Source organism: Globicephala melas, chromosome 14 (genome assembly GCF_963455315.2).
Source record: "Globicephala melas chromosome 14, mGloMel1.2, whole genome shotgun sequence".
In the NCBI taxonomy this organism is placed as follows: domain Eukaryota; kingdom Metazoa; phylum Chordata; class Mammalia; order Artiodactyla; family Delphinidae; genus Globicephala; species Globicephala melas.
Window position 1 is genome coordinate 75,475,341 of NC_083327.1, and position 25,484 is coordinate 75,500,824.

At 36.2% G+C, this 25,484-nt stretch overlaps 1 protein-coding gene across 3 annotated transcripts in view; it reads right to left on the reverse strand.

Moving 5' to 3' along the window:
- Positions 1–1,414: 1,414 nt before the first annotated feature.
- The window catches only part of RGS17 (regulator of G protein signaling 17), an 88,306-nt gene continuing 64,236 nt past the window's right edge, over positions 1,415–25,484 (reverse strand). For 2 of the 3 annotated variants that reach the window (XM_030853131.2, XM_030853132.2), the window contains exons 3-5: positions 18,608–18,697; positions 16,902–17,136; positions 1,415–8,038 (exon numbers count right to left, since the gene is read on the reverse strand). In XM_030853131.2, the coding sequence (XP_030708991.1) occupies positions 7,850–8,038; positions 16,902–17,136; positions 18,608–18,697 (514 nt within the window). In that variant the 3' untranslated portion in view covers positions 1,415–7,849. The remainder of the gene's footprint in view (positions 8,039–16,901; positions 17,137–18,607; positions 18,698–25,484) is intronic. The other variant, XM_030853133.2, reaches the window with a different exon arrangement.

Consider the following 25,484-nt stretch of genomic DNA (forward strand, 5'->3'; position numbering starts at 1 on the left):
GAATATTTGTCTGCCAGGCTCTCAATGAGGATTTAAAGTACAGCAACGGGGGGCAGCCTACTGTCCGCTACTGGGGCTGAGGTCACAGCACGGATGTCCGCTCTCTTGCCAGCCTGGACTGTCGTCTCCAAGAGCGAATTGTAGGATGGTTATCAGTGTGTACGTGTGTTTACTCTTCCAATTTTCCTGCTCATGTTTCTCTTTTCGACGGTGGTTAAGGTTCGTATTAACAAAGACGTGACAAGTAGACTCGTCGAAGGCAACCACGGAGTGATTTAGCAGTCTGCTTTCCTGCCCTTTATCTACCACTTAATTTACCTGCTTTAAAACGGCTTCCTTCCACACCGAGTCTCATGCCCATTCTCATTTATTCGTTGTTACCCAGCTACTTTTTAAGATGGTTGAGCCGTTCCGTGTTGCAACTAATCACAGCCCAGCAAAGCCTTCAGAGCCCCGCCTCCGCTAGCCCCGTCCCCACAAAACCACCAACCTCCACCCCCAAACTTGAGAGTGGATTAGTGCCAGGAATACTGAAGTTTACTGGTGTAATGCTTTTGCATTTTTCAAAAGACCTTTTCATAGCCCACCAGAGGAATGTATATGAGGGAATAATACAATCTAGACAGGCCTGAGAATGCAAGGGCTGAACATCCAATCTGGGAACTCCCACTACCTAACTGGTTTGAGCAGGATTTACTAAGTGGTGGTGTAACTGTACAGAGACCTAATATACCCTAAGTCTTCTTACTTATTCTTGTAAAAAAAATGGTAAAATACGGGAGCCCTTGACAAGGTTAAGTCATTCTTAAGTCATCTAATCAGAATTGTTGAGGTTAAGTATAAATTCTTATAAAATGAGTTTGCATCGTTTCTTTGCTCTCTATATACAAATGCAAAGTAGAATGAGCCGACTCTCCAAATAATATAGAACAAAAATAGGTTTTGCTACTTAGAAGCTTCAACTAACTCAAATCTTTTTTCACTTTGAATGTGTATTAAGCCACACTACTTTATAAAATTGTTTTGCTTTAAAAGTGATCCAAACCCAATTTAAAAAATGCTAATCCGAGTATAGAACAGGACTGATTAGGTTGTCTGCATCTCTTTTAGGAATAGTTTTTTTCCAAGTCTAAACTCAACTTTGAATATTAGTTTAAGCATAGAAATTGTGGGAGCTACTTGAACTCAACATAAATCTCTCAGCTGAATTCTCAAAACGAGTTATTTCAAGAGTATACTTTATTATTTATAAAAGGTGCAAAAATGTAACAAGTGATAACCTTATAGAACAATGTAAAGAATCCTGCCAGCAATTATTTTCCCTCAGATGTGTTAGCAATTTAAGCAACATAATTAAGTGCACCTTTACTCCTATAGTATTACACCAATGAGGAAACAGTAACTTTTCTAAGGATACATTGGTGAATTCTTTATTCAAAACATTTTTAAAAAGTCAGTGTAACGCATGTGCATTTTACAATAATATCCATAGGTTTCCACAATGTAGTCAAATGAAAACAGATTTAGTTTTACTTTGTAAACTCAAAGAAATATACACTGTTCGAGATTTCTGCATTTTTTTCCATTATGGTCATGCTTAAATTCTATTACATGTTGAAAATTCTAGCATTTTCAGGAAGTCTGTTATTGTACATAGGTAAAATAATAAAATAGATTCAAGGAAGGGGGCATAAAAACCCAAAACAACTTAAGTTGGTGGAAAAATAATCTGGATTATCTATTCAATTTATAAGTACCTACAGTTATTCTGGCATTGCAAAATAACCAAACATGGCATCTCAAGTTATATTCATGCATTCAAAATTTCTTTATGGTCCACTAATAAATATTGGTGAAGTCCAAGATATGGATATAGATTATTAAGTACAATGAACATGGTAGAAAAAATTACACACGTTCAATATAAATTTTACAGAACCAAACACATTGAAATACTTTTTAATATTTAGCAAACACCCTAAAATCATATACAAGATACACTGTATTTATGACAAATAGTTTAAAGCAAGGGGGAAAAATCAAGCCTTTTACCTTATTCCAGTATTCAGTGTTCATTGTTCAGTGGAAGGCAATATAGAAAAGTACTCAGCAAAATCATCATCAATTTAGATTACCTTTTATGACAGTAAAACTAAAATCTTCACTATCCAAGGGATGCAGAGGATTAAGGTAATCATACAGGTAGTTCAAGGGAAAAAGTTAACTTTCACCTCCTTTAAGTGAATGTTCAAGCTAACACCATTTTGGAGTTTTACTTTCCCATATCAATTTCCAGTTCATTATATTTTCTTCATAGTATTGGTTAGCAGTCATTTAATGGAACCTAGTAGCAATGCTGAGGAATCTGCTCAGAATATTTTTATCTCAGTGTAAATGTTCAGTAAATTTACGTCCAGTATATCCTCTTAAAAAATGTATCACTTTACAGTGGAAAAACCTAACAGACACTACCTCAGCCAGGTGATGAAGTTCAGCATCGACAATAATAAGTCGTAATGATGGTATGTACCTTTGAATGGTGTGATATGAATGGCACTTCTGCCGTCTTTCTTCCAAAAACTGGTAACACCTGTCTAATCGTGGGAAAAAGATCAGACAAATTCCAGTTGAGGGCCATCTTACAAAATACTAGACCTGTACTCCTCAATGCTACCAAGGTTACCAAAAACAAGAAGAGTTTGAGAAAATGTCACAGCTAAGAGGATACATGATGACTAAATGTAATGTGGCATCTTGAATCCTGGAACAGAAAAAAGACAGTTAAAAGCTAAGGGAATCTAAATAAAGTGTAGACTTAATAATGCATTGATATTGTTTCATTAATTGTGACAAATGTTTCATGGGTGTGTCATATATGGGTTCTATCTATACTATCCTTGGAATTTTTCTGTAAATCTAAAACTGTTCTAAAATAAAAGGTTTAATGAAAACTTTTATGAACATACAACTGCCTTTTATTCTTTTATTTTCATATTTTCATGATAAAATTATTTAAAAAATCATACTACCTTAATAGTAAAAAGAATGCTTTCTGTTCCGTGCCAGTCAATATTTTCTACAGGCCAATCTCTTTTAGTTTAGTTTTACGTCTAACCACCACATATTTATTTGGCAAATTAACTGATATTTATATTCTTCCTATCGTTGGGAATGTTTTATTTCCTGTGGAAATAAAATTTTCAAATGATTTCTCTTATTTAAACTTTGATTTAAACCTACAATATTATACACGCACTCACACATATGCATATGCACATCTAAATATATCTGTGTGTGTGTCATTGAAAGAAACATACTTCTTTGTAACTTCAGTGTGATATTGGTGAACTGAGAACAGTGATTTTTGAATCACATTATTGAACAAAGCAATAACATATTCATATATTCCTCTGTCTTAAAATAAGCTTGGTTGTATTTTTTAATGAATAATTAAATCAGATTTTTAAAGTATAGTTTGAAAAAAATCGGGGGAAAGTGCATTAAAATGGCATTTAATACATACATTCTTGAAAATGGGAATTATTATTGAGCTGGAGAACTTTGATAAAATAGTAATATTATATGTAACACTTCACTCTTTCCATGTTTATTTCATTCCCATGGCCATCCTGTAAATTATTATATTCCTCATTTGAAGATAAAGAAACAGGCTCAGAGAGGATAAGTGATTTGCCCAAAGTCACATGAGACAGAAACATAACTTGAAACCAAATTTATAATTAAAGGCTGGTATCTGGAAACAAAACTTATCACTCTGTGCACTGTTGTGTGTTGCAAGGATACTACTAAGAGTGTTGCAGAGAAGATCCGAAGCAAGTTTTTGGTATCAGTTTCATTGGTAAATATTTGAAGTTGCAGCAAGTAAGGAATAACTAAACTTTTTGCAGATTGAGTATTGTTTTCTCAGGAGAACAAACATATTGGTCAGAAATTTTTTAAAAACTGAAAAGGGCATGCAAATATAAGTGTCTGAAAACTATGAAAATTAAGGTCATAAACTGTCAACATAAATACACAGGCAAAAAAAAATTCTGGAAGTATCTTTACCACTTTTCAAAATAATTTGCCAATGTATCTAATGCAAAGTTTTCAAAACTCAAGTTTGACAGGGTTCTATCTATAGACATTTTGGACCTAAGAAATTTTAGGTGGCTTATTTTCCTATTTTCTGATTGTATGTTAAATTTCTTCCTTGTGTATTTCTTCCTCAACACATCTGGTATATTACATTTTTTGCAAATGTAGTTTGTTACAATTACAATATGACATTTTTTTCAATGTAAGTTAAAAGTGTATAGAAAAAAATGGATAAATTCAAAAAATAAGAATCAGGTATTATTTTAAATCAGCTTAATGGGGTGAAAGTGTATTTTTTTGCCCCTAATAAATAAATACTATTTACTTATTTCTACAATCTTTTTGCAAAACCGAACTATCAGGTAAATATATGATACACATTTCATTCCACAAGTAAGAATCTAGGCAGCATTAAAGGATACGAATAAACACCCCATGCACCATGACCAAATATCAGAACTGGTCATCCTATGTACATATTTTAAAATTGAAAAAAAATGACCACATTGTATGGTCTTGATTTTTGCACTTCATAGTGTTGATATCAAAATTGTGTTTTGCTATTGTTCTCTTGCCAGTGCACCTGCTGTGCTTAGAGCTGCCCTATAACACTGTCGGGACATCTGTATTACCTTTAGGTAACATCGTAAGAGTTATCCAGAGTACAGAAGCATCATGCATTCATTATTAGTGTGATCTATGTTCAAGATCCATCTCTGAAGAAACCTCTCCAATTTATATAAATATATGTATACATATTCATATATAATCTATATCCTCTACTTTTCTTTCCATTATAGACACATCTGAGGTTAGGCATTATTTAAAGAGCATTAACCTCTTTCTGTGTGCATTAGGAGATTCTAACAGTATACAAAGATAACTTGGCAATGTAAAATATAAAGTGTACCTTCTAAAGTGCTAATTTTTCCCCAGGGAGGAATTTACTCACTAGGAAAAATCAAACTCTACCAAAACAAATATTGTGCTCTTGGAATGGTAGCATAGACACCAGTTGAGGGCTTTTTTTTGTTTATTATAGCTCTGTAATTAAAACTGAAGGAATTATACCATACTTTAAAAATTGGTAGAGTTGCAAGTACACAGACATACTCTTACATGGAAACTTTAAACATTTTGAAATTAAAAGAGAAACACTCCCCTCCCCTGAAAATAGGAATTTAGCAGGGAAATCTCACGTAACATCTGATGTGTAAATCTACTCTAGAATCATTCTCAACACAACTTCCTAATCAGATTTCAAAAGGATATACTAGCTTCAAAATCTGTATACTACAAATACCCAGAGTTAGAGATTAGGACTCTTTATAAGGGCCCTTATCTTTTACATTTGGTAAAATATTAAAGGTATTGTCAAACAGACAATTCATCTAATAGTCCAAAGTATCTTATAAAGATAACTTATGACTAGCAAGTCACCATCATATATAGTAACAACAAGAATATAAAGTCTACATTTAAAAAGATTGATGCATGCAGTGTATCATAGCATATTACATATTTTCTAGTCATGTGCCTCAAACACAGCAACAAGTATGATATTACAACATATATGTGTATACAGCATAGTAGCATAACAATTCTAATCAAGAAAAAAATTAGATAATTTAGGAACAATAAACTTCACAATAGAAGTGATGATTATTCTTTTAGCTTTTTCTTCACTCGTTAGGAAAAAAATATGACATTTTGTAAACATCTTCATAGCTATCTTTTTCACCATATTACTGAAAACTATTGTTCAAATAGTAAATATCTAATTGACATGGATAAAGCATGTCTTAACACACTAACACTTTCAGACAGAAACACGCATTTGTTAAAAGAAATAATAATTATAAATATTTTCTATCTTGTATTTTAACTACATTTTCATAAATAATGTATTTAAAAGTGCTGAATATAGTAGGATAGTCAGCAACGCCAGTGTAAACAGAACGTTTTGTTTTCTACTCTGCAAACTTTTTTTTTTAAATCCCATTTTGTCAAACACTGCAACAGTTAAAATATTTGCATAGGGAATAGATAATAGCCCTTTTAATCATATCTCCTGAATTCTGTATAAGTTAGAAAATCAAATTCACTTAAAAAAGCAATTCTTGAAATGTTTTAAGTTTATGGCAAAAGAAAATTACGATGTCAACCTTTCAAGTAAAATAAATGTTAAAAAGAAAACCCCAAACTTGGTTTTTTTAAAAAAACTTTAATAAATTAAAAAAATGAGAGGTAGTTAAAAAAATGACAAAGGAAACTTATAATTTTAATATCCTTAATATAAGGCCAGTATTCTTAGTGGATATAAATATGTTTAAAACTTTCATTTTAGGTTACTCAATATTTATTAAGTTTAAGATTAAAAAAATAGCCTCCAGGGGATGTTAATATTCAAATGTAACACCTTGATATAAATATGACACTGACTTTTGTGTGTGTGTGCGAGATAGGATACTGTTTTCTTGAATGTCAAAAGTACGTGCCAATGTCAGGCAAGTATTTTTTGTCTTAAAGATTTAGTAGTACATATAAAAAATAATACGGCAGCTAAAAGATTTGAGCACTGTACTGCCTTTCAATTATGGATCAGAATGGTTTGGTTTTAACATTTTTTAAATAAGTCATTTTTAAGATACTATGTGAAAACAGTTAAGGTCTGAAGTAGAGAATTGTCTTCTAGAGAACCCCTGTAAAACTTTTCTTGCTGAAAAACTTAGCTTTTCTTGGATTTCACTTTCAAGGAAAATATGCCACAGCACAGATGCTATTCATCAAAAGTTTTATGATGCTACATATAGGCATTCCTTTATTAAATCCTTTCTTTATATTCCAAAACTAAGTTATCAAGCTTATTATTATTATTTTTTTGCTAAAGTACATACTTTACACAACCATTTTAGAACTGGAGAGCCAGTCTTTAATAAATTAATTACAGTATTGGACATCTGATACATAGATTCATTTTCCTCTATTACAGTTAAAAACAGTATCACTCTTTAATTTGTCTTTGAGATAGAATATCTTCAAATTGTTTTGTGCTTTTTTTTCTCTTTTCTTCATATATATACATATATGAAGAAAACTCTTCCGTAATGAAAATGCCACAGTTTTGGCAGTGAACAACCAGAGGAATTCCCCATTAGGATTTTCCAACAAACAGAGATAAATAGCTCTTTTTTCATGTACAGAAATATTGGCTTCAAAATTAGTGTACTGAACACAGTATATAGCATGTTGAATATCATAGTTACAATTTAAAAATTGGCTTTTTCTGTCTTAGATTATATTTAAAAATGCAAACCACAGCCAACTTTTTGGCAATTATTTCTATAAGACCATATTGCACGAAAGTCCTTAAATACAGATATAAGTTATGCCATTGGCTTAAATATTAACAACAACTACATGGCAAATGAAGCAGTTTTACTTTGCACATGCAGTCTCTGGATACACTAGGAGACTGTTCATAGGACTACAAATACAGTTTGCTTGCAAGTAGAATGCGTGTTGAATGAAACAAACTTAATTTGGCAATTCATTGTTTCAGGTGGTATTTTCTCCAAACGTAACCATGGATAACCTTGATACAAAATGGAGACAAAGACCATATGGTTGTATTTTCACAGTAGCCTGAGGAATGCTAAACTGTAGTTCTCCAGGAACTCAGTTTCAGGTGTTATTTAACTACTTTTATTTCTCATCCCAGCCCTCCAAAATGATTTTTAAAAAATAAAAATTAAGATTCAGAAGTAGAGCTGGCAGTACTTTCAACAAATGACTTATAAATCTGAGAGTTCAAAAACCTTGGGAAAGAATCTCTGTGCATTAAGGTATATATCTGAAGTTGGGCATCTTCATACATGTGAGCATTAGGATCCAACAGATTTCTGTTGATCACCTCTCTAACTCGAGAATCGAGGCTGACCTAAAAAGAAATAAGAGCAGATACATTAAATAATATTTTTTCAAAAGATCTCAAGTAAGTAAGTATAGATTCATGACATTTCAGAGGAACCTCACAGAATAACTCTAAAATCTTGAGGTTAGGGGCCTCCCTGGTGGCGCAGTGGTTGAGAGTCCGCCTGCCGATGCAGGGGACGCGGGTTCGTGCCCGGGTCCGGGAAGATCCCACATGCCGCGGAGCGGCTGGGCCCGTGAGCCATGGCCGCTGGGCCTGCGCGTCCGGAGCCTGTGCTCCGCCACGGGAGAGGCCACAACAGGGAGAGGCCACAACAGTGAGAGGCCCGCATACCGCAAAACAAAAAAAAAACAAAAACAAAAAAACAACAAAAAAACAAAATCTTGAGGTTATGTTTTCAAAGGTTACATAATAACCCTGCATACTTTTCTCCTTCAAAAGTTGAATTAAACAAACAAAAACCAACTTTTAAACCAGAATTTTAGTTCAGAGATCTTGGCTTACTTGGATGTATCTTTTCTATGCATTCACTCAGGAGTTTTTTTGACAATTTCTGTTCATTGTTGCGGTGCTAGAGAATTCCCTGGCCAGGATACAAATTGACGTCCTCCTATTATGAGACTGCTGGGGTAACTCTTGATGGAACAAGGTAGAAATCTGGCAGAGAGTAGTTCTCTGTCCAAACTTAACACATATATCAAGTGCTGATTCCCGATAGTTTCAAATCCCAGCAAGTCCTCCCGTGTCAGAAGGAGGACACCAGGAATGTGGAAGGGCTGAGTAGAGCAGAACGACAGCACACACTCTTCAGCTCTTCTATCTACCTGGCATGGCATAGGACACTCTGTAGCCCATACCTAGGAATACATCCAAAGGTCTCTGTACTAAAGATTAAGCAGAATATTTACTTGAAATTCAATCTCTGAAAGGAGAAATGTAAGTAGGAATTCAGAGTACCCATTAATCATACAGTGTTATTTGAAAAGTGTAAAGAAATTAAATTCTGCAAGTGATTCAGTTTTGTTTTTGTTTTGTTTTGGTTTTTTCCTCCCTAAATGCTAATCTGGTTGGAACTGGTAGAGCATGTTGAAATGGGAAGGGGGGGAAATTAAATACCAATAAATGCACACTCTGGGAAAAGAACTAAGGTCTGCTCTGAAATGACATGTTAGCAACACCCTCTAAGAGGCAAACCACCTCAGAGTCTTGATTGGTGTCCATAGTTCTCACTGTTGAACAAAGACTAGGGCATTGTGATCCACAGTTATTTGTCTCATGACGTACTCAAGTCTATACAAACCTTTCATAATTATAGCTGAACGTTTTGTCACAAGCATTTTGCAAAAGACTTTTTGGTTTCGGCTTCTTTTCCCACCCACTGTTTGGACTAAGCCTGGGATCTGAAACAGTCCCAATGACGGAAGCCACTCATATTCCATTTGGTGTCCCCAGATGCCTGAGCTCAACAGCCCATGTGGTGTTGGGTTCCTTGATATACACCAGGGATGGCTGCTAGGGGAGGATGTGTCGGGAAATGGTGATCCAGACTCAATTTCTGTGGTTTAGCTAGACTAACTTATATAGAGAAAAAATTAAACGTTCCTTGGCTGAACTATATATTCTTCTCTCTAAATTCTAAAGAAAAAAGAAAAGATGTTCTGGAAATGGGTCGTTTACATTTTATTCTCTGTGTTGCTGCCATAAGAGGTCATCGTCAAGTGCCAAGTAATAAAAAGTACAGAATTTTTATCTAAGCTTTTTCTTTAAAAATATCATTTGTTTTTCTACTCAAAAGGAAAATATTGGCATTGGAGTTTAAACTGATAGATCTTATTCTGAAATGTGGTGTTATGGTCAAGCGAATCTTAACAAACATATTCTATTATTTTTGTAAATGGTGCTCTTACTTTCAAACTTGGGAAATTTTTCTTTCATTGGAGAGAGAAACATTAGATTAGTGATAAAGAGGTCATTTATTTCTTAAATAATAGCATAATGCAATATATGCTATTTAACATATATGTTCCCTAACACATATAATTAACATATTTAACATGTGATAAACTGATAACCGTTTATCAGTAGCTGGAATAATATTAGTTATCTGAAGACAGAGAAATAAAATAATTTGAATTAGTAAATGTGTTGAGTCTTCATTGAATAATTTAAAAATTTTTTTGGCTGATTAAGAACAGTAGTGAAATGCAATACAGAAAGTAGTACCATTCAGCATTTAGTAATCTGTAACAAAAACACATTTGCTATTTCCTTTTGAAAAATAAAATATTTTCCTAAATATCTGGTTGTTTGTTTGAAAAGGTTGTCTGTCAAAAGAAGTGTAGAGAGGTCAAACAACAAGGATAAACCCCATGAGCATAACAGTCTATAGTTTCATCTTGTAGCATCTTTGTGCTTCGATTGTGGAACATCTATAATACAAGATAGTGTGGGTGGATCCCAGCATGGGCCTGAGCCATTGTCACCCTAGGATTCACCCATGATTGGATGCCTTGTGAGGCCAATGCGTAGGACTGAGGAGTTTCCTGTAAAGAACTCATGCTAGGCGAAGAGAAAGTTGAGTAGCACAAGACAAGAGCTATCCTTGGGCAATGGAAATTCTTTTCTTAGTCCTCACAGACTCCCATTTAGGTGGGGTGAAGGGAGGGACGCAGTGCAGCAATAACAGTTAAAAAACGATCTACTACTGTGGGACAGGGCACAAGAGGCCACTGAGAGACTTGGCAGCATTTAACTGGCAGTTTTAGCAGTGCTGGAAATGTTGGCAGTGTTGAGAGGTGGTAACTGAAGCTTTAAAAAGGCATAAGTGACTTTGTGACAGGACTCAATGAACTTGGAAGCATCCATTCCCACAGGGAGTAGGAGACAGAGAAGAAGAAAAGCACGTGGCTTGCAAACATAAAAATATGCACCAGCAACTCCACAAACTAACTGGGGGGAAAATGAAATGAAAGCTAAAGGTTCAACAACAGTATGGGGGGTAAAGTGGGGAGGATGAAAACAGAAATCTTTCTAGTGTGGTTGGGAAAACCTGGGTCAAATTGAATTAAATATTATGCTTGATAGATTTCCTAGCAATGGAGCCAATTCATGTAAAATAGGTCAGTATTGGCAAAAGGGAGCACACCAAGTTTTGACCCTGTCTTCCTCTTCTAGTCATCATGGAAATTTTGACTCTTTGGACATTTTTTCGGTGGAATTGTACTGAAGATGATGAATTACCACTAAAAGTCTTTTACTCTCATAAGGACCCTCCTAAGTCAATTAATTCCTTAAACAATTTTTTTACACATAATGATTTAATTTTTCTCCCATTTTTTCCACTTTATTTTTAATTTTACTGAAGCTGCTTTACTTAGGATTATTTTCTAAGTAAAATTCTGATTAATTTTTTTCTTTTTCCTTTATAAGTCCACGTTCAATTTTACCAATTATAGTCTTTGCCATTGGAAATGTTCTTTATAATTTTAACTAAATTCGGTCTTCTCATGTAAAATTTTACAGATCTGAAGGCTATCTGGTTTTCCTATCTGTTTTAATACACTTTTACCACGTGTGTTTTTAGTCATATTATTTTGTGTTGGTTATTTCTACTGAAAATAATTATAAATTACAAATAAGATTGATTATTGGAATGTGTTTCTTGGACCAAACATCACTGGTAGGATGAAGTGGAGTAACCATATTTCTGATGGCGTACAAATGATGGGAAAGTTAATCTTGTTTCTGAAGGAGAGTTCAGACATGTGGTTAAGGTTACTAGTTCTTATCGTGTCTCAAGTTCAAGTTTGGGTTCATAGAAATCCATAGTAGTATCATGAATGGAATACAATGGAATAACTCATCAGCATATTGTAGCTGGAAGAGCATCACACTTGGAATCTGAAGATCTTAGGGTTGTGTTCTCTCTCTACCAGATATAATTCTAATATCCTTGTTTTACTTCTTTGAAAATCAATTTCCTTTCCTAGAAAATGGTGCCATGTGTCCTAGAGGCTAAAGGATTCTTGTGAGACTTATACTGTAATAATATACATAAGACCATTTTGTCAACAACAAAGTTTAAGCCCAGTGTAAAGTAATGATAGTAATGATAATAATAATTGAGCGTATGTATAATGACACCTCAAACCCAATGTCTTTAGACTTTGTATCAACTTGAATTTTACCTTCTCAGAGTGGCCTTACCTGACTAACCCTATTCTAACTACATCATTTGACCTCCACCCTCATCATAATGTTTATCACGATTTTTAGTTACTTGTTTTTGACATGATTTGTTTGTCTTCCTAAAATGAAAGCTCCATAAGGTATAGGCCAACGTTCACCATCATATCCCTAACATCTAGCCCAGTACCTGGCTCGTGGGAAGTACTCAATAAATATTTTTTGAATGATAATATGCGTGCACAAAGAAATGAATCTAGGAAAGTACAATCATGAGTCCTGTTTAGAAAAACTGATTTAAATTATTGAAAGTGCTAAATTCACATGATTTTGCACGAAGAAACATCTGTCTATGTGCACACATAGGACCCACATGTCTTTCACATATGCATTATGTTTAGATAATTCTGGTGTTTAAATAGGCTTTTTGCTTTTTTCTCCCTGATAGCAACTGGAAGTTTAGGGTGAAATCAGAAGAAGCAAACAGTTCCTACTACTATAAGAATTGTCATTCAGCAGAGCCTGAAAGTCATAGATTTAGTGGTTTTTTTAGCTTTTTCCATTCCCACATTCTACAGAACAAGGTATCTAAGGCTGTAGAGCACTGAAGTGAGTTTCTTAGTGTTAAACAGATGGTTAAGTGGTGGGGCTGGATTACAGCCCTGGTTAAGGACAGTGCTGTCACTAGATATCTGAACACACATAGTTTTCTTCAATTCCCATAAGTCTTACAGTTGTTTCAGCATTTATAGATATTTCTTTATTCAACAGCTCAATGCTGTTTAAGTTGGTCATAACTTTTAAGCAGACTTTTTATTAAAGTTCCTTATTTTGCTGGGTTTGTCTTTTCAATACTTAATATAAGTTGCCACTGGCATCTGTGATGTGCAAGCCTACTATTCATCTTAAATTCCTCTTTATTACGTCCATTTGTTTTCCCTTTGAGGACAAAAAAGAAAATTCACTTTTGAAAGAAATGTTATTTTTGTCTGTTTTTAGATTTTTTTTTTTTAAATTTAAAATTTGGTCATTTCCCCTCTTGCAATGCATGCTATGCCGAGAGTGGAAGTTATATTGCCTCCTGGTTGTAAACATGTATTTTATAACATAACATCCAAATTATTAAAAATGCATATAACATGATCTTAAAACAACGAAATGTAACATTCAGCACTCTGGCTTCATGAAGGAAATATGCTATGTATATATAATTTTTTTTTTTTTTTTTTGTGGTACGCAGGCCGCTCACTGTTGTGGCCTCTCCCGTTGCGGAGCACAGGCTCCGGACGCGCAGGCTCAGCGGCCATGGCTCACGGGCCCAGCCGCTCCGCGGCATGTGGGATCCTCCCGGACCGGGGCAGGAACCCACGTCCCCTGCATCGGCAGGCAGACTCTCAACCACTGCGCCACCAGGGAAGCCCCAATGTATATATAATATTAAGAATGTAGACCTCCTTAACGTTTAACAAAGGGCAACATGATGACCCGATCTAATTAAAGTAAAATGAAAGTCTAGTGAAGAAAACTGAGGTTCTGGTTAAGAATAAAGTCCTGACAATTTTCAGTTATTTAGTTATTACCATTTTACAAATGATTCAAATGTTCATATTCTTTAAAAATATTCTGAGTAGAAAAAGATTGTCTGGCTCCAAAGCGGGAAGTAGATTCCCAACTCCGATGGCCTTGCAGTGGTTGCTCAGAGCACCATGTTAAGACAGACTCTGAGGTTGAATCTGGGTACAGCAGTGAGGAAGACCGTGACTAATTGGCCATGACATTTGGAGGGGAGAATGCAGTAGCACCACAAGGGCCTTACAGCTGCCATTCTGGACTTGGTTTACTATCCTCTGTGCCCCTTTGAATTTTGATTTTTATAAACAAATCAACTGAATACCGAGGCCCAGAAAAAGTGAACTGATTTATCCCAGGCCACACAATTAAGTTGGAGCTAAGCATGGACTAGAATCTGTCCACCCGAGTGTTAGTTCAGTGTTCTTACTTCTATATAGTCAGGGCTCTCTGGATGGGACATGTGTTCTCTCCAGTGGTGGAAAACAAAACTTGAAGGGTGATAACACAGTATCACTAAACGGTTAGCAGTGTATTGTTGATTAGAAATGGACAAGTGTTTGCATAGAAGGTCAGTGAGATATAATATTTTGGAAAGGGCCCTGGGATAGCTAGAAAGTGAGTGCCATTTTGGGAGTATATAAGTGAGTCAAGTCACCTGACTGGGTTCAAAAGTAAATATATCTATACGTGGGCTTAAAATGTAACTTCTTAACAATTATCTTTTATAATTGCCTACTTTGGGTTTATTCAATTTTGCTGCTAAATAATAAGTGTAATTACTATGTTGACAGGAGAGCCATCAGTTGGCTAAACAGAGGTACTTCATACAGTCCAATCACTTAGATTCTATGTTGAGAATTATTTATATATCAGCAAACAAGTAGCCAGATGATAAAAATTTGAATTTTACCTCTGCCTCTGGTATTTAGAGAATATTAAAGGAGAGAGGCTATTACACTAAATATTAGTCTATTTAGTTTAGGAAAGTTCATGTTCTTATTCAAGAAATAATATTTTAATGACTTTTTGGTGAAACTCATGTTCAAAGTAAAGAAATTTGGTTAAAACAAAACTCCATTACTTTTGCAAAATAATGAAAATCCAATAATTTATATTTCAGTAATCAATAACTATGATATCTCTAAACTGTGGCCCAGAGAAGAAGTAATTTTGTGAAAACTAAGTATTTTAGAAAGCTCCATCAATGAGTGACATCTGAAACTCAAGAGCTGTGAGAACAGTGGGGAAGTGTTTCCCACAAAAACTTAAAATTAGAAAATGGAGACTGTAAAATAAAGGAATTGTATGTACTTAATATAGAGAGCACTTTTTCTACTAACATTGTTTTAAAATGGGACAGTCATCATTTTAAGAGGATACACAGTACAAAGGAATGGACTAGATAATTTAAACAATAATCATTTTCAAATGATACATGTTACATATTTGGGGGAGAGAGATGGGATAGATAATCTTCCCAAAGACTCTGTAATTATGTGTACTTATGGACAAGAGAAGCACATCTTGGGGCACATTTGGATTATTTGATATATTTGCCTTGTATTGCAATATTAAATAAAAATGAAGGTGAACTTAATATACTAATAAAATTCAAGTAGAACTGGTTAGATGCTGAGGTTCTAGAGAGACCAGAAACCTGAAGAATGTATTTTTAGGATGCAGAATTTTAATGGTGTTAGAAATACAAAGTGGCATCAGTAATAAATGTATTGAGGCTATAGAAAAATTTCTCCCCACCTTGTTTCTATGAATACTTTTTCTGTGTTAATGCAGGAAATAATAATTAAGACAATCTTTTGTGTATCCAATTCAAGGTTTCTCATTTTGCAGAGACAATGCTATTGGAGTACTCTGGAATACCAATGGCACGAACGGATACATCTTTAAAAAATTACTTAGGTATATCTGATTAGAAGTGAAATAGCTTATATAGCATCCCAAGCACAGAGCTGATAGACCAGACACAAACTCATGTTACAGATTTAAAGGTAAGGGCCGCACCAAACGCTAGAGGAGACAGATACCTGTCTCTAGGGGATGTAATAAACGTCCGCGTGCAGGAGAGGGGTGTGGAGGATAAAGTCCGGAGGCAGAGAGCACCAGGTCAGAACACTTAAATGCACAGGTAAAGTCACAGTGGATTAAGAGAGACAGAAAAGAGAGCAAGAGGGTGGCGTGCAGAAGAGAAGGCATTCTAGGAAATTCTAAGTTCAAATTCTGAAAAGCCCTGCTGGAACTCAGTCACTCGGCGCTTCAGAGGCCAGGCACGCTCTCAGCCCCTCCCTCACCAAATGCTTGTTAACTCTGGTAGCGGGACCGTTTCTCAGGAGCAAACTGATATTTAGAAAGCTAATGGAACGGTGTCAATCCGGTTGCTTGAAACGTTCCTTGTTTATCAGGTACATTCTGGCAATGGGAAAAATAGCTTGCACTTATAAATAACAGGAAAACCAGAACAAGTAAAATGATTGCCATTACACATCTCTCCCCCAAGAATATTAATGGGTCCTAAAGGGTCATACTTCAGTTCTGTAAAAATTCTATCATAAGCATCAACATGGCAGGGTTTCTTTTGTTTTCGTTTTTCTCCCCTATACCAGAGGTTTTCAAACTAGTACGTATGTGGAAAACTTGTTAAAAAGGTATGGACTCCTGGGCTCTATTTCCCAAAATTCAGATTCAGAAGTCCTGGGTCAGCCTCGAGAATTTGCTTTTCAAACAAATGCTCCAGGTGATTCCTATACAGGTGATCTGGGGATCACACTTTGAGAAACACTGCCCCAAAGTAAGTTCTTCTTTTCCACTTTAAGTCACGGCAACTTGTATTACCAGGCTTCCTAATGGTAGTTCTGAAAAGCAAGTAGACTATCACATGATTCAGCTAGAGATAAATGATCAAAGCATACTGGGGAGACCTAACCTTGAAACACGTGTTCAGGTAGATTCAGGTAGAATGGAATATAGATTATCTACCAAGACAAGCCTTCTAGCTTGTCCACACCCCGTGCATTCATTACTCAATTTGGACAGAAGTCCTTTTAGGTTCATCCTTGGTCTAAGAAGCTCACATCAATATTTTCCAGATTTTTACCTCTTTTGGTGAGAGTATAGAAATGTAATCTTCGTATATCATTCTGGCCTTTTCTTCAATTACTTTTTTATTCTGCTCTTTCTTTAAGTCTTCACAGGCAAGCCAGAAGAGTAGGTTCTCTTCACTGTATTCTGTTCGGAGGAACTCTCTGAAGAGGTTTCTTCCTGCCGGGGCCTTCATCATCTTGTCAAAATTTTGAGACCAGGACAAGACTTCATCTGAAGTGGGGTTTTGGCTGCAGAGACAGAATGGGGCCGTTATCAAAAGCAACTTTGGTGCGGGGATGGTGAGCTGCAGGTAGAAATGCCATGCAATTGCTGCCATCTAGTGGTCATTGAGACTCAGTCCAGCCTGACCTGGCAAACATCTGCCAGGACTGGGCTAGAGATTTCTGGGTCTGGACAAAAATTCGTGTAGGTACAAGCTATGTGTTAGGGAGTCAAGCATTCAAGTAGCAAGGGGCTACACACACTCTGCACGTGGTCATCATAGATCCCTAATGAAGCCTGGGCATTTTTGAACCCAAACAATCGACTGCAAGCCTATGCATTACTTTGAAAGGCAAACTGAACTTTTTTGTTTGCATCTGATTTAGATTTTCATTTCCAAGCCATAAGATACAGTTTCTCTTTTCATCTCTGGTCGCTGTCTTTTCATTTTTCACTGAATCAAAATAAGAATACATTGTGTGCACTTGTCACATATTTTCCTAAACTTTAATAATTATTCTGGTAACTATTATGAGCGAATTGTTACCTATGAATGGAGTTATCACAGTTAAAAAGCACAGGACAATTATAATGACATCAGGGACTTTTTAGATACCTATATTCAGGTTTTCAGCGACTACTTTCCTGCAGAAACCACCAGTTATTACTTCCTTTGCTTATACATCAAAGAAGTAAAGGATAGAAGCTTGGAGATTCTTATGGTTAAATTGGTCCTGATTTTGCCTTGCCATTCATTCGTCTGTTTAATAATTTTCCAACCTAAAATACGCTTGGTCAAAAAATTCTTATATTTTATCTTACCTTTTTGACCAAATATTTTATATAGATTTGCTATTATTCCAAAATGTCTGAACTTCCTCATTTGTTTCAAAAAAAGTGTAAAAGACAGAAAAATTACTATGAAGCATCAAAATTAAAACCTTCTCATAAGAAGTAGAAAAAGAAAGCACATATCATTATACAAATAATCTGCTTGTATTTTAATTCTATTCTGTGGATACTGCATTTCAACTTCTCAGTTTGGCGAAAATACTTAATTAGAGTCCCTTCCAATGGAAATGGGACTGAGGAACAGCTGGGTGCCCTTTCTCACTGACTTAGGTAGTTCCATATCTTTTCTGTGTGTGTTTTAGACTCTTCTATAAAGATAACAACTTAAAAATATTCTCAGAAAAGGGAAGTAGAGAACTAGGGCAGTTTAGGGGGAGAGGTTAATTCATGTATCAATCATTGTTTTTTGAAAGGGAAGGATAAACTCAAGCAATGTTTTAGCTGATAGTTTAACAGAGCTAATAAAAAAAAAAAGGGATAAAAAGCAGTTGCAATCACAAAATAAGATCTCCCAGACTAAGTATGCATTCATTTCACAAAACCATTTTGAGGAGTTACTGGGAAGCAAGAGATTATGTTTAAGCATTGGGTAGATGTACACAGCACGTACATGCAAGACACAATTACAACGTGAATCACACTCACCATTCCTCTAGGACCTGGATACTCTCCATTTTTGTGGTATGTGTGGGTCTTCCTGCGTTTTCCCCTCTTTCTTCATTCCTAACAGTGAGGCTGTAATGTAGTATAACACTTTATTTTGTCGAGGGAAAACCAATTATTTAAAGAAAAGAAAAAAATTCCAGGAAAATATTTCATGGAAGAATTTTATTTTCAACTATGTGAGAGTATTTAGAGTACAAAAAGAGCAATACCATTTTTAAATGTTGGGTAAGCCCATGTCAACTAAAGGAAAGAGAATCATTATTTAATAAAATAAAGTAAATCATAACCTCAGAAAATGGATACTGTTATACATTCGGACTTCATCCATGCATAGTTCAAATTACTTAAAATCTCCGAGATAACTTACATGATTATATGCTTTAATATTTGATATATATCATTACATTACTCCTTAGTGTAATGCCATTTTGATTTTTGGTTAGTTCTATTCATAGTTTGTTTTCCATTGATTTTTCCCCCTTGATTGCTAAAAAGATAAAGTGTATCAGAGTCTACAACAGAATTTGCTAAGTTCACATCACCCTTCTCTGCAGACCAGGTTTTCTGTCATCATTCCTCCATCCACTCAAGTTCGAGCGACAGGATTTATATTTGATTTTTTCTTTGCCCTTTCATCCCTTTAAGTAAACCTCCAACATCTCAAGAGGGAAAAGCCAGTCACTCTGAGGCTTTGGGGTTTGGATATTAGAGCATTGAGTGGGAGGCGTCTCTGTGTCTCTGGGACATAAATTTTGGAATTCTACAGGACTACAGGAGCTAGGATAATCCTATGGGCTTTAGTAACCCAGAACAAGGATAAGAATTGTCTGATTCAGGTAAACGGTAGCTGAGCAGGGTTGTGGGGTTCTAGGTGCAGACAACGTGATGAGGGGGTTGAGGGCGATATTAAGAAGCAGGGCGGGGAGGATAACTCAGTGGCCTTGGAAGAGCTAAGCTACTGAATTAGCAAATTGATCCCTCTGTCTAGAAGCCGAGAAGCTTCATGAGAGCCTGTCAGAGAGCAAAAGAAGTTAGATGATGTCTCTTTCAGTTGTTCATTCATTATCTGTTCAACAAAGGGAAATGGAAACTATTATTTCCTAGTACCTATTATGTGCCAGGCGCTGTTCTTTTACTTTAATTTACTTTAATTTTACTATCCCCATTTTACAGATGAGCAAAGTGAGGCACAGAGCTGTCTGGTAGGTTGGCCCAAAGGCAGGCACTAAATATGCGGTATGATTGGAATTTGAACCCAATTCTCTTGAGCCACCCTGTAACTGTTATTATGAACCATGCTGTCTGATAGGCACTGAGGCAATAGAGTACTTATGTGAATGCAGAAAAGCGGCACCAAACATGGCTGTGTCTTAGTGCGCGAAAGCTTCCAACAATTAGCTATTATTGACCTGGAACATCCGGTAAGGGAAGAGGAGAGATGTCTCATTCATTCATTCATTCTGAGGTGCAAGGGTGAGGATGGAGAGAATGTAGCAAAGACGGGAAGGCAAAGGGGTCAATATACAGCTGAAAGTAGGACTAGATGGAAAACTTAGTTGCGAAATTGGACCACCTGGAGAAAAGAGAACTCAATAGGAAGTGGAAAGGATTCTTCAGTCAGAAACAGGACACGTCAATGAAAAAAAAAAAGTCAGAGGGAAGTAAATTAAGTCCTCCTCTACCAGTTTATAGGGAACGTGGCAGATCTACTGGTGTAGAAAAGGAGAAACCTCTCACAAAGGTGGTATGGCCCAAGGAATTCTGGGAAGCAGAAACTATAGTTTGATTGTTACTCAAATGTCCAGAAGACTGAGGATTGCTCTGCATGGTAGTCAGCAATTCCAGACCCCTCTCAGCCTTCAGCGTGGGGAGCCGCGAGGAAGCAGCGAGGGGGGATTCAGAGAGCGGCTGGTTGAGTCTCTGCCTGCCGAGCTGTGACTGTGTCTGCAGGTTAGGAATGTGTTGGAGGGCAGCATCATTAACTTCTCAAAGTGTCTTTGAGTAAGAGTGCCCCTCTGGAATTTGATGTATTTCCGGTAATTATGGGAAAGTGGGTGGGAGGAGATAGGAAGACACCATTGACAATATTCTGTGAAATTTCCTGGGAGAAACTAATGATGCCAAATGTATAAAATATGCAACTTGGGGGGTAAATCCTAGAAAGATCACATTTAAATAGGAAATTAGTACTCATTCTGCCAAGCTTCACCGAGCTCATATGTGTGTGTGCACACATACTGAGGGACTATATAAAGACTGGAAAATGAGCTTGCTTTGCTGATTAAATAATAAACTCCTTGAGAATTTGTTTCAGTTACGTTTCCACACAGTATCCTATGGAGCATGCCACACCAATGCAGGTATCCTTATTTGAAAAACTTTAAAACACAGCATCGTTGAAAAAATGTGTTCTCCATTGTGTCTTTGCTGTGGAGCAACAAATCTGGAATCTACATACATGACTCACAAGTTTCTGAAGATGAATTCTGGCTCTTGTATCTGTTTCTGTGATATTTACAAACATCCCAAATGCCACCATATTAGAGTGATCATTATGAAGTATTGGGTTGTGTTTATATCTTTGATTTCTACAGATGGTAAAATATGGACACACATCTGTACTAAAACTACTTAAAACAGACATTCAGTAAGTGCCTAACTGTTCACCGTTTCCTCCATTTCTTGATCTAATATTGGACACAACATTGCCCTGTAGAAAGAAACTGACCTTTAGCAATCGATGTGTCCTTTTTAATCAACTGTCCTTTAGGACTGTTCTTTAAAAATTGGTTTCAAAGTTTCCATTATCAAGAACCATTAAAATAATGCCATTTTAAGATGAAGAGAAATGGAGAAAATGATAGGAGACTTGGTGCTAGACTGTTTGCCATCTGTCTTAGGCATGACTAATGTCTGTCCCCAATTTTACTTGGTCCTGCTCTAAGTAATACAGTGGGTTCATTTAAGGTAATAAAATACAGGACATATTTGCTCTGGATCAACGTATATATATACATATGTGCTGGAGAAAAGCTCTAAAAGGAAAACATCAAGCTTAACGTGAGGGGTCATGTAGAGACGTGTTCTTTTTCACTTTTACAATGCTTGTAATATTTTGAACTAACAATTCCACTTTTTAAACAACTAAAGCCATGAAGAGAACAGAATGCATATACAATGCTCACTGTGGGAGTCTTGATCAAAGCTGAAATATTTTATGGGAGAAAATTCCAATAGCCTATGCTAAGAATACTAAAATAAGCATATAAAATCTTATTAGAGATTGTCTCAAATAGTGACGTTGAGAAGAGAGAAATACATTTGGTATACTTCAGAAAATAAGGAAATATGCCCTCTTTGTGTGCGGGTGGATTTTTTTGTTTGTTTACAGGGGAGTTTGGGCAGTGGGGTATGGAAAACATTACCTACTGCCCTTTAACGAGCTTCCCTACTGGTTCATCATCATGGCTATGTGTGGGGACTCTTGGAAGACAGTCTACTTTCAGTAAACAATTGGTTCTTAGGGAGAATCCTTGAAATGGTTGCAAATAAGACGAAAACTTTGCAGTAGCTATGGTAACTCTGGGGCAGAGGCTGATCACAAAACCACATATCTTTACACAAACACTCAGCTGAGGAATTAATAAATTAATACATTTAATACATTTATGTTAAATTTATGCTTAAATTTAATACAGTGTAACTGTATTATACTGTATTAAAATATAGGCTCAAGAAAGAACCACTGTCATTGGTAAAGACAATTCATTATTCTAATATTCTCACATTGTACTATCAGCTTTTCCTTTATATTTAACAATTCTACCTCAAATTTCCCAGTGCAAAAATGGAATCAACTTCCTTCAGGTTCTGAAAAAAATTGGTAAGTTATTCTTTAAATGTGTCATTTTTCTCAGTCAAAATACCATGGTAAAATAATACTACAGCCTTACTTAGGCGTCAACAACGATTTACAAATATGTATGAGACACCTGATTTATGCAACGGTGTCTGGGTTGGAAAGTCAAGATGAACAAGACAGAGGCTCTGAAACTGAGGAGCTCTGACAGTTAAATAGGCCTCACAGAGCATTGCAATGAGAGTTGAAATAAATGTGTTTGCCAGATGGAGACGTAGACAAGGAGGATTCCAAGCAGAGGGGGTAAAAGCGTGTAGAGTTGTGAAAATGCATGATATCAACGCAGAGCAAAATGGACGAATCAGACATTTCAGGATGGAAGCAATAAATTAGAATAGTCAGTGAGGTGTGGTTATGTAATGGGCCAAGAAAACAATGAAGTGGACTCCAAATCTCAAAGATATCTCCTTGATGACGATTTTGGTTTTCCAAGCTTTATTTTCCCCATTCATAATGGGGACAAAGGTAGTGACCTACTACACAAGGTTGAAAGCAAAGACTAAACTAAACACTTGTGACAAAAAGGAAAATTATTACACATGCTTAATTCAGTGGAAGGGCAAATTGGTGGCATATTAAAATGACAATTCCAAGTTTACCGAAGAGTTTTTTATTTCAACTAGAGGGAATAAAAACTTACACCGTGCTGTTATTATAAAACACTTCCGCATACAACACCTTACCATTTCTTCCTCACAACAGTCCTGTAACGTAAGCAGGGGCTTTGTTATTAATCATTCCCATCTGATTTAAGAAAAAGCAGTCACCGAGGTTGACTTACTCGATACCCACAACTAAAACATATCAGGCCTAGCAATGGAACTCACACCTTCCGACGTCTTATTGCATGCTCATTTTCGCTGTGCAATGCTTCTTCTCTTGATATAGAAGAATTAATTGTGGTATTTTACCTTTTCACGTATTTAGAGAAATGGATTGCTCTTAAATGTCTGGAAAGGGTAAACCTCTTATCACAAACCCATGTCTGGAGGGCACAGCCCCTTCTAACAACATTACCCCACAGCTGCCAGTCTGTAGGAGGTATTGCCCAGAGGACTGAATATACAGCAGATATTGGCAAGGAGCAACTTCTTGATTGCCAGGAACTTGAGATTGCCAGGGAAAAAGGAGCTGTTACAGAAGGTTGACAACAAAACCTGACAAGGGGAAGAAGAGGTGGTGCCACTCATGACTCCAGAACAGATGTTGTTACTGCAAAGAGCATCCCTGGGACATACAACTCGCTCCCACTGGCAAAGACAACTTTGGGAAGAAGGGAAAGGAGAGGTGCACTGATGCATTGCTTAGAAAGGGCTATAAAAAGGAAGAAAAAAGGGAGCAGAAGGGGGGACAGTAGCCATATACGATCTACAATTTCAGACATATAAAAACTCAGTTATAATCAAACCTATGTCTTGAACCTCATCTCTTTCATTTCTACATTTTGGTAGAACAGCTTGGTATGTAAGGATGGGAACGGTGGTTAGAAATGTGTGTCTGGAATGTTATACAACACTTGTCTCAAAAAACATTGCCCCTAGGGCTTCCCTGGTGGCGCAGTGGTTGGGAGTCCGCCTGCCGATGCAGGGGACGCGGGTTCGTGCCCCGGTCCGGGAAGATCCCACATGCCACGGAGCGGCTGGGCCCGTGAGCCATGGCCGCTGAGCCTGCGCGTCCGGAGCCTGTGCCCCGCAACGGGAGAGGCCACAACAGTGAGAGGCCCGCGTACAGCAAAAAACCCCCAAAAATCATTGCCCCTAGAAGTACTCCTATTTTTCATAATCATGTATCATATATTATAAAACAAATGTTTCATTTCGTTTAAGCTTTTATTTCATAGATTTAAAGCCTATCAGAAGTAAAATAACCCGCTATTAAAAATCTGTCCACTAGAGGGCTATGTTGCCTTTATAAATATAATATTTTAATCAACTCAATAAAACTGAACGTTTCTAAGTTTACCCTTATTTGGAAAAAAAAAATCTATTCTTACATGTATGGGGTTTTGATAATTACATCTTTCTAAGGACTTTGAAAAGAGTCATCAAATTTTCTGTGAGTGAAATATACTCAAAAGGGATAAATTTAATCTTGACAGGTGTGCATAATTACACCCAGTTTTTCTTTTTGCTATTTAGGAAATGTTCTGGATACTTCCCGCCCTAGGTCATTTAATTTAGGGATACTTTAGTCTTAAAAAAGGATCAGGCATAATCCTATTAACATCGTAGTTATCCTTTCCAATAATTAGCTGTTTGAACTCTAATTATGTCTCTTGCTGGGGTAATATAGATCTTGGGTGATACATTCTTAGAACAAATGAATTAGAAAAGGTTTTTAGCTACCAACAGGCAGGAAATTTTTTTGTTATTTAAAATGTTTTCAAAGAGCCACTGTGAAAGTGGATTCTCCAAACGATTTCAATCCCAGTTTGGGTTGTATGTAAATGCTAATTGCTTCTTTTGCTGCATGGAAACTGAAAACAAAATCACTTTGTCTTCTCATACTCGCCCTCTGCGCTACCAATTTCCCTCTATACGTGCTTCAGTTGGAAAAGATGGGTTTCAAAAACTCCCTTTTTCTATTGGTATTAAATTTTTGTTTCAAACTCTAAGCCATGTATTTTAAGTTCATGGATATTCATTTGGTTTAAAATGCCAACTGCATTTAGCAAGTTATAACCTGGTTAAAATCTGGATCTACTATGTCAGCTGATGTTCAGTTAAATAACCAAAGCCTCCTATTTGGCATATGTAGAGTTTCTTTTTTTCCGCCTTAACATTAAGAGAATTATAGGATTGAATATTTAGATGTACTTCCTATAACATACACCAATCCATAGAATCCTCTACTTCAGTTCTCAGGTTGACTGAAATCCTATTTTAAGCTCTTCCTTCAACCCACTGTAATTTTCCCTGTAAGTCATAATTAACTTAG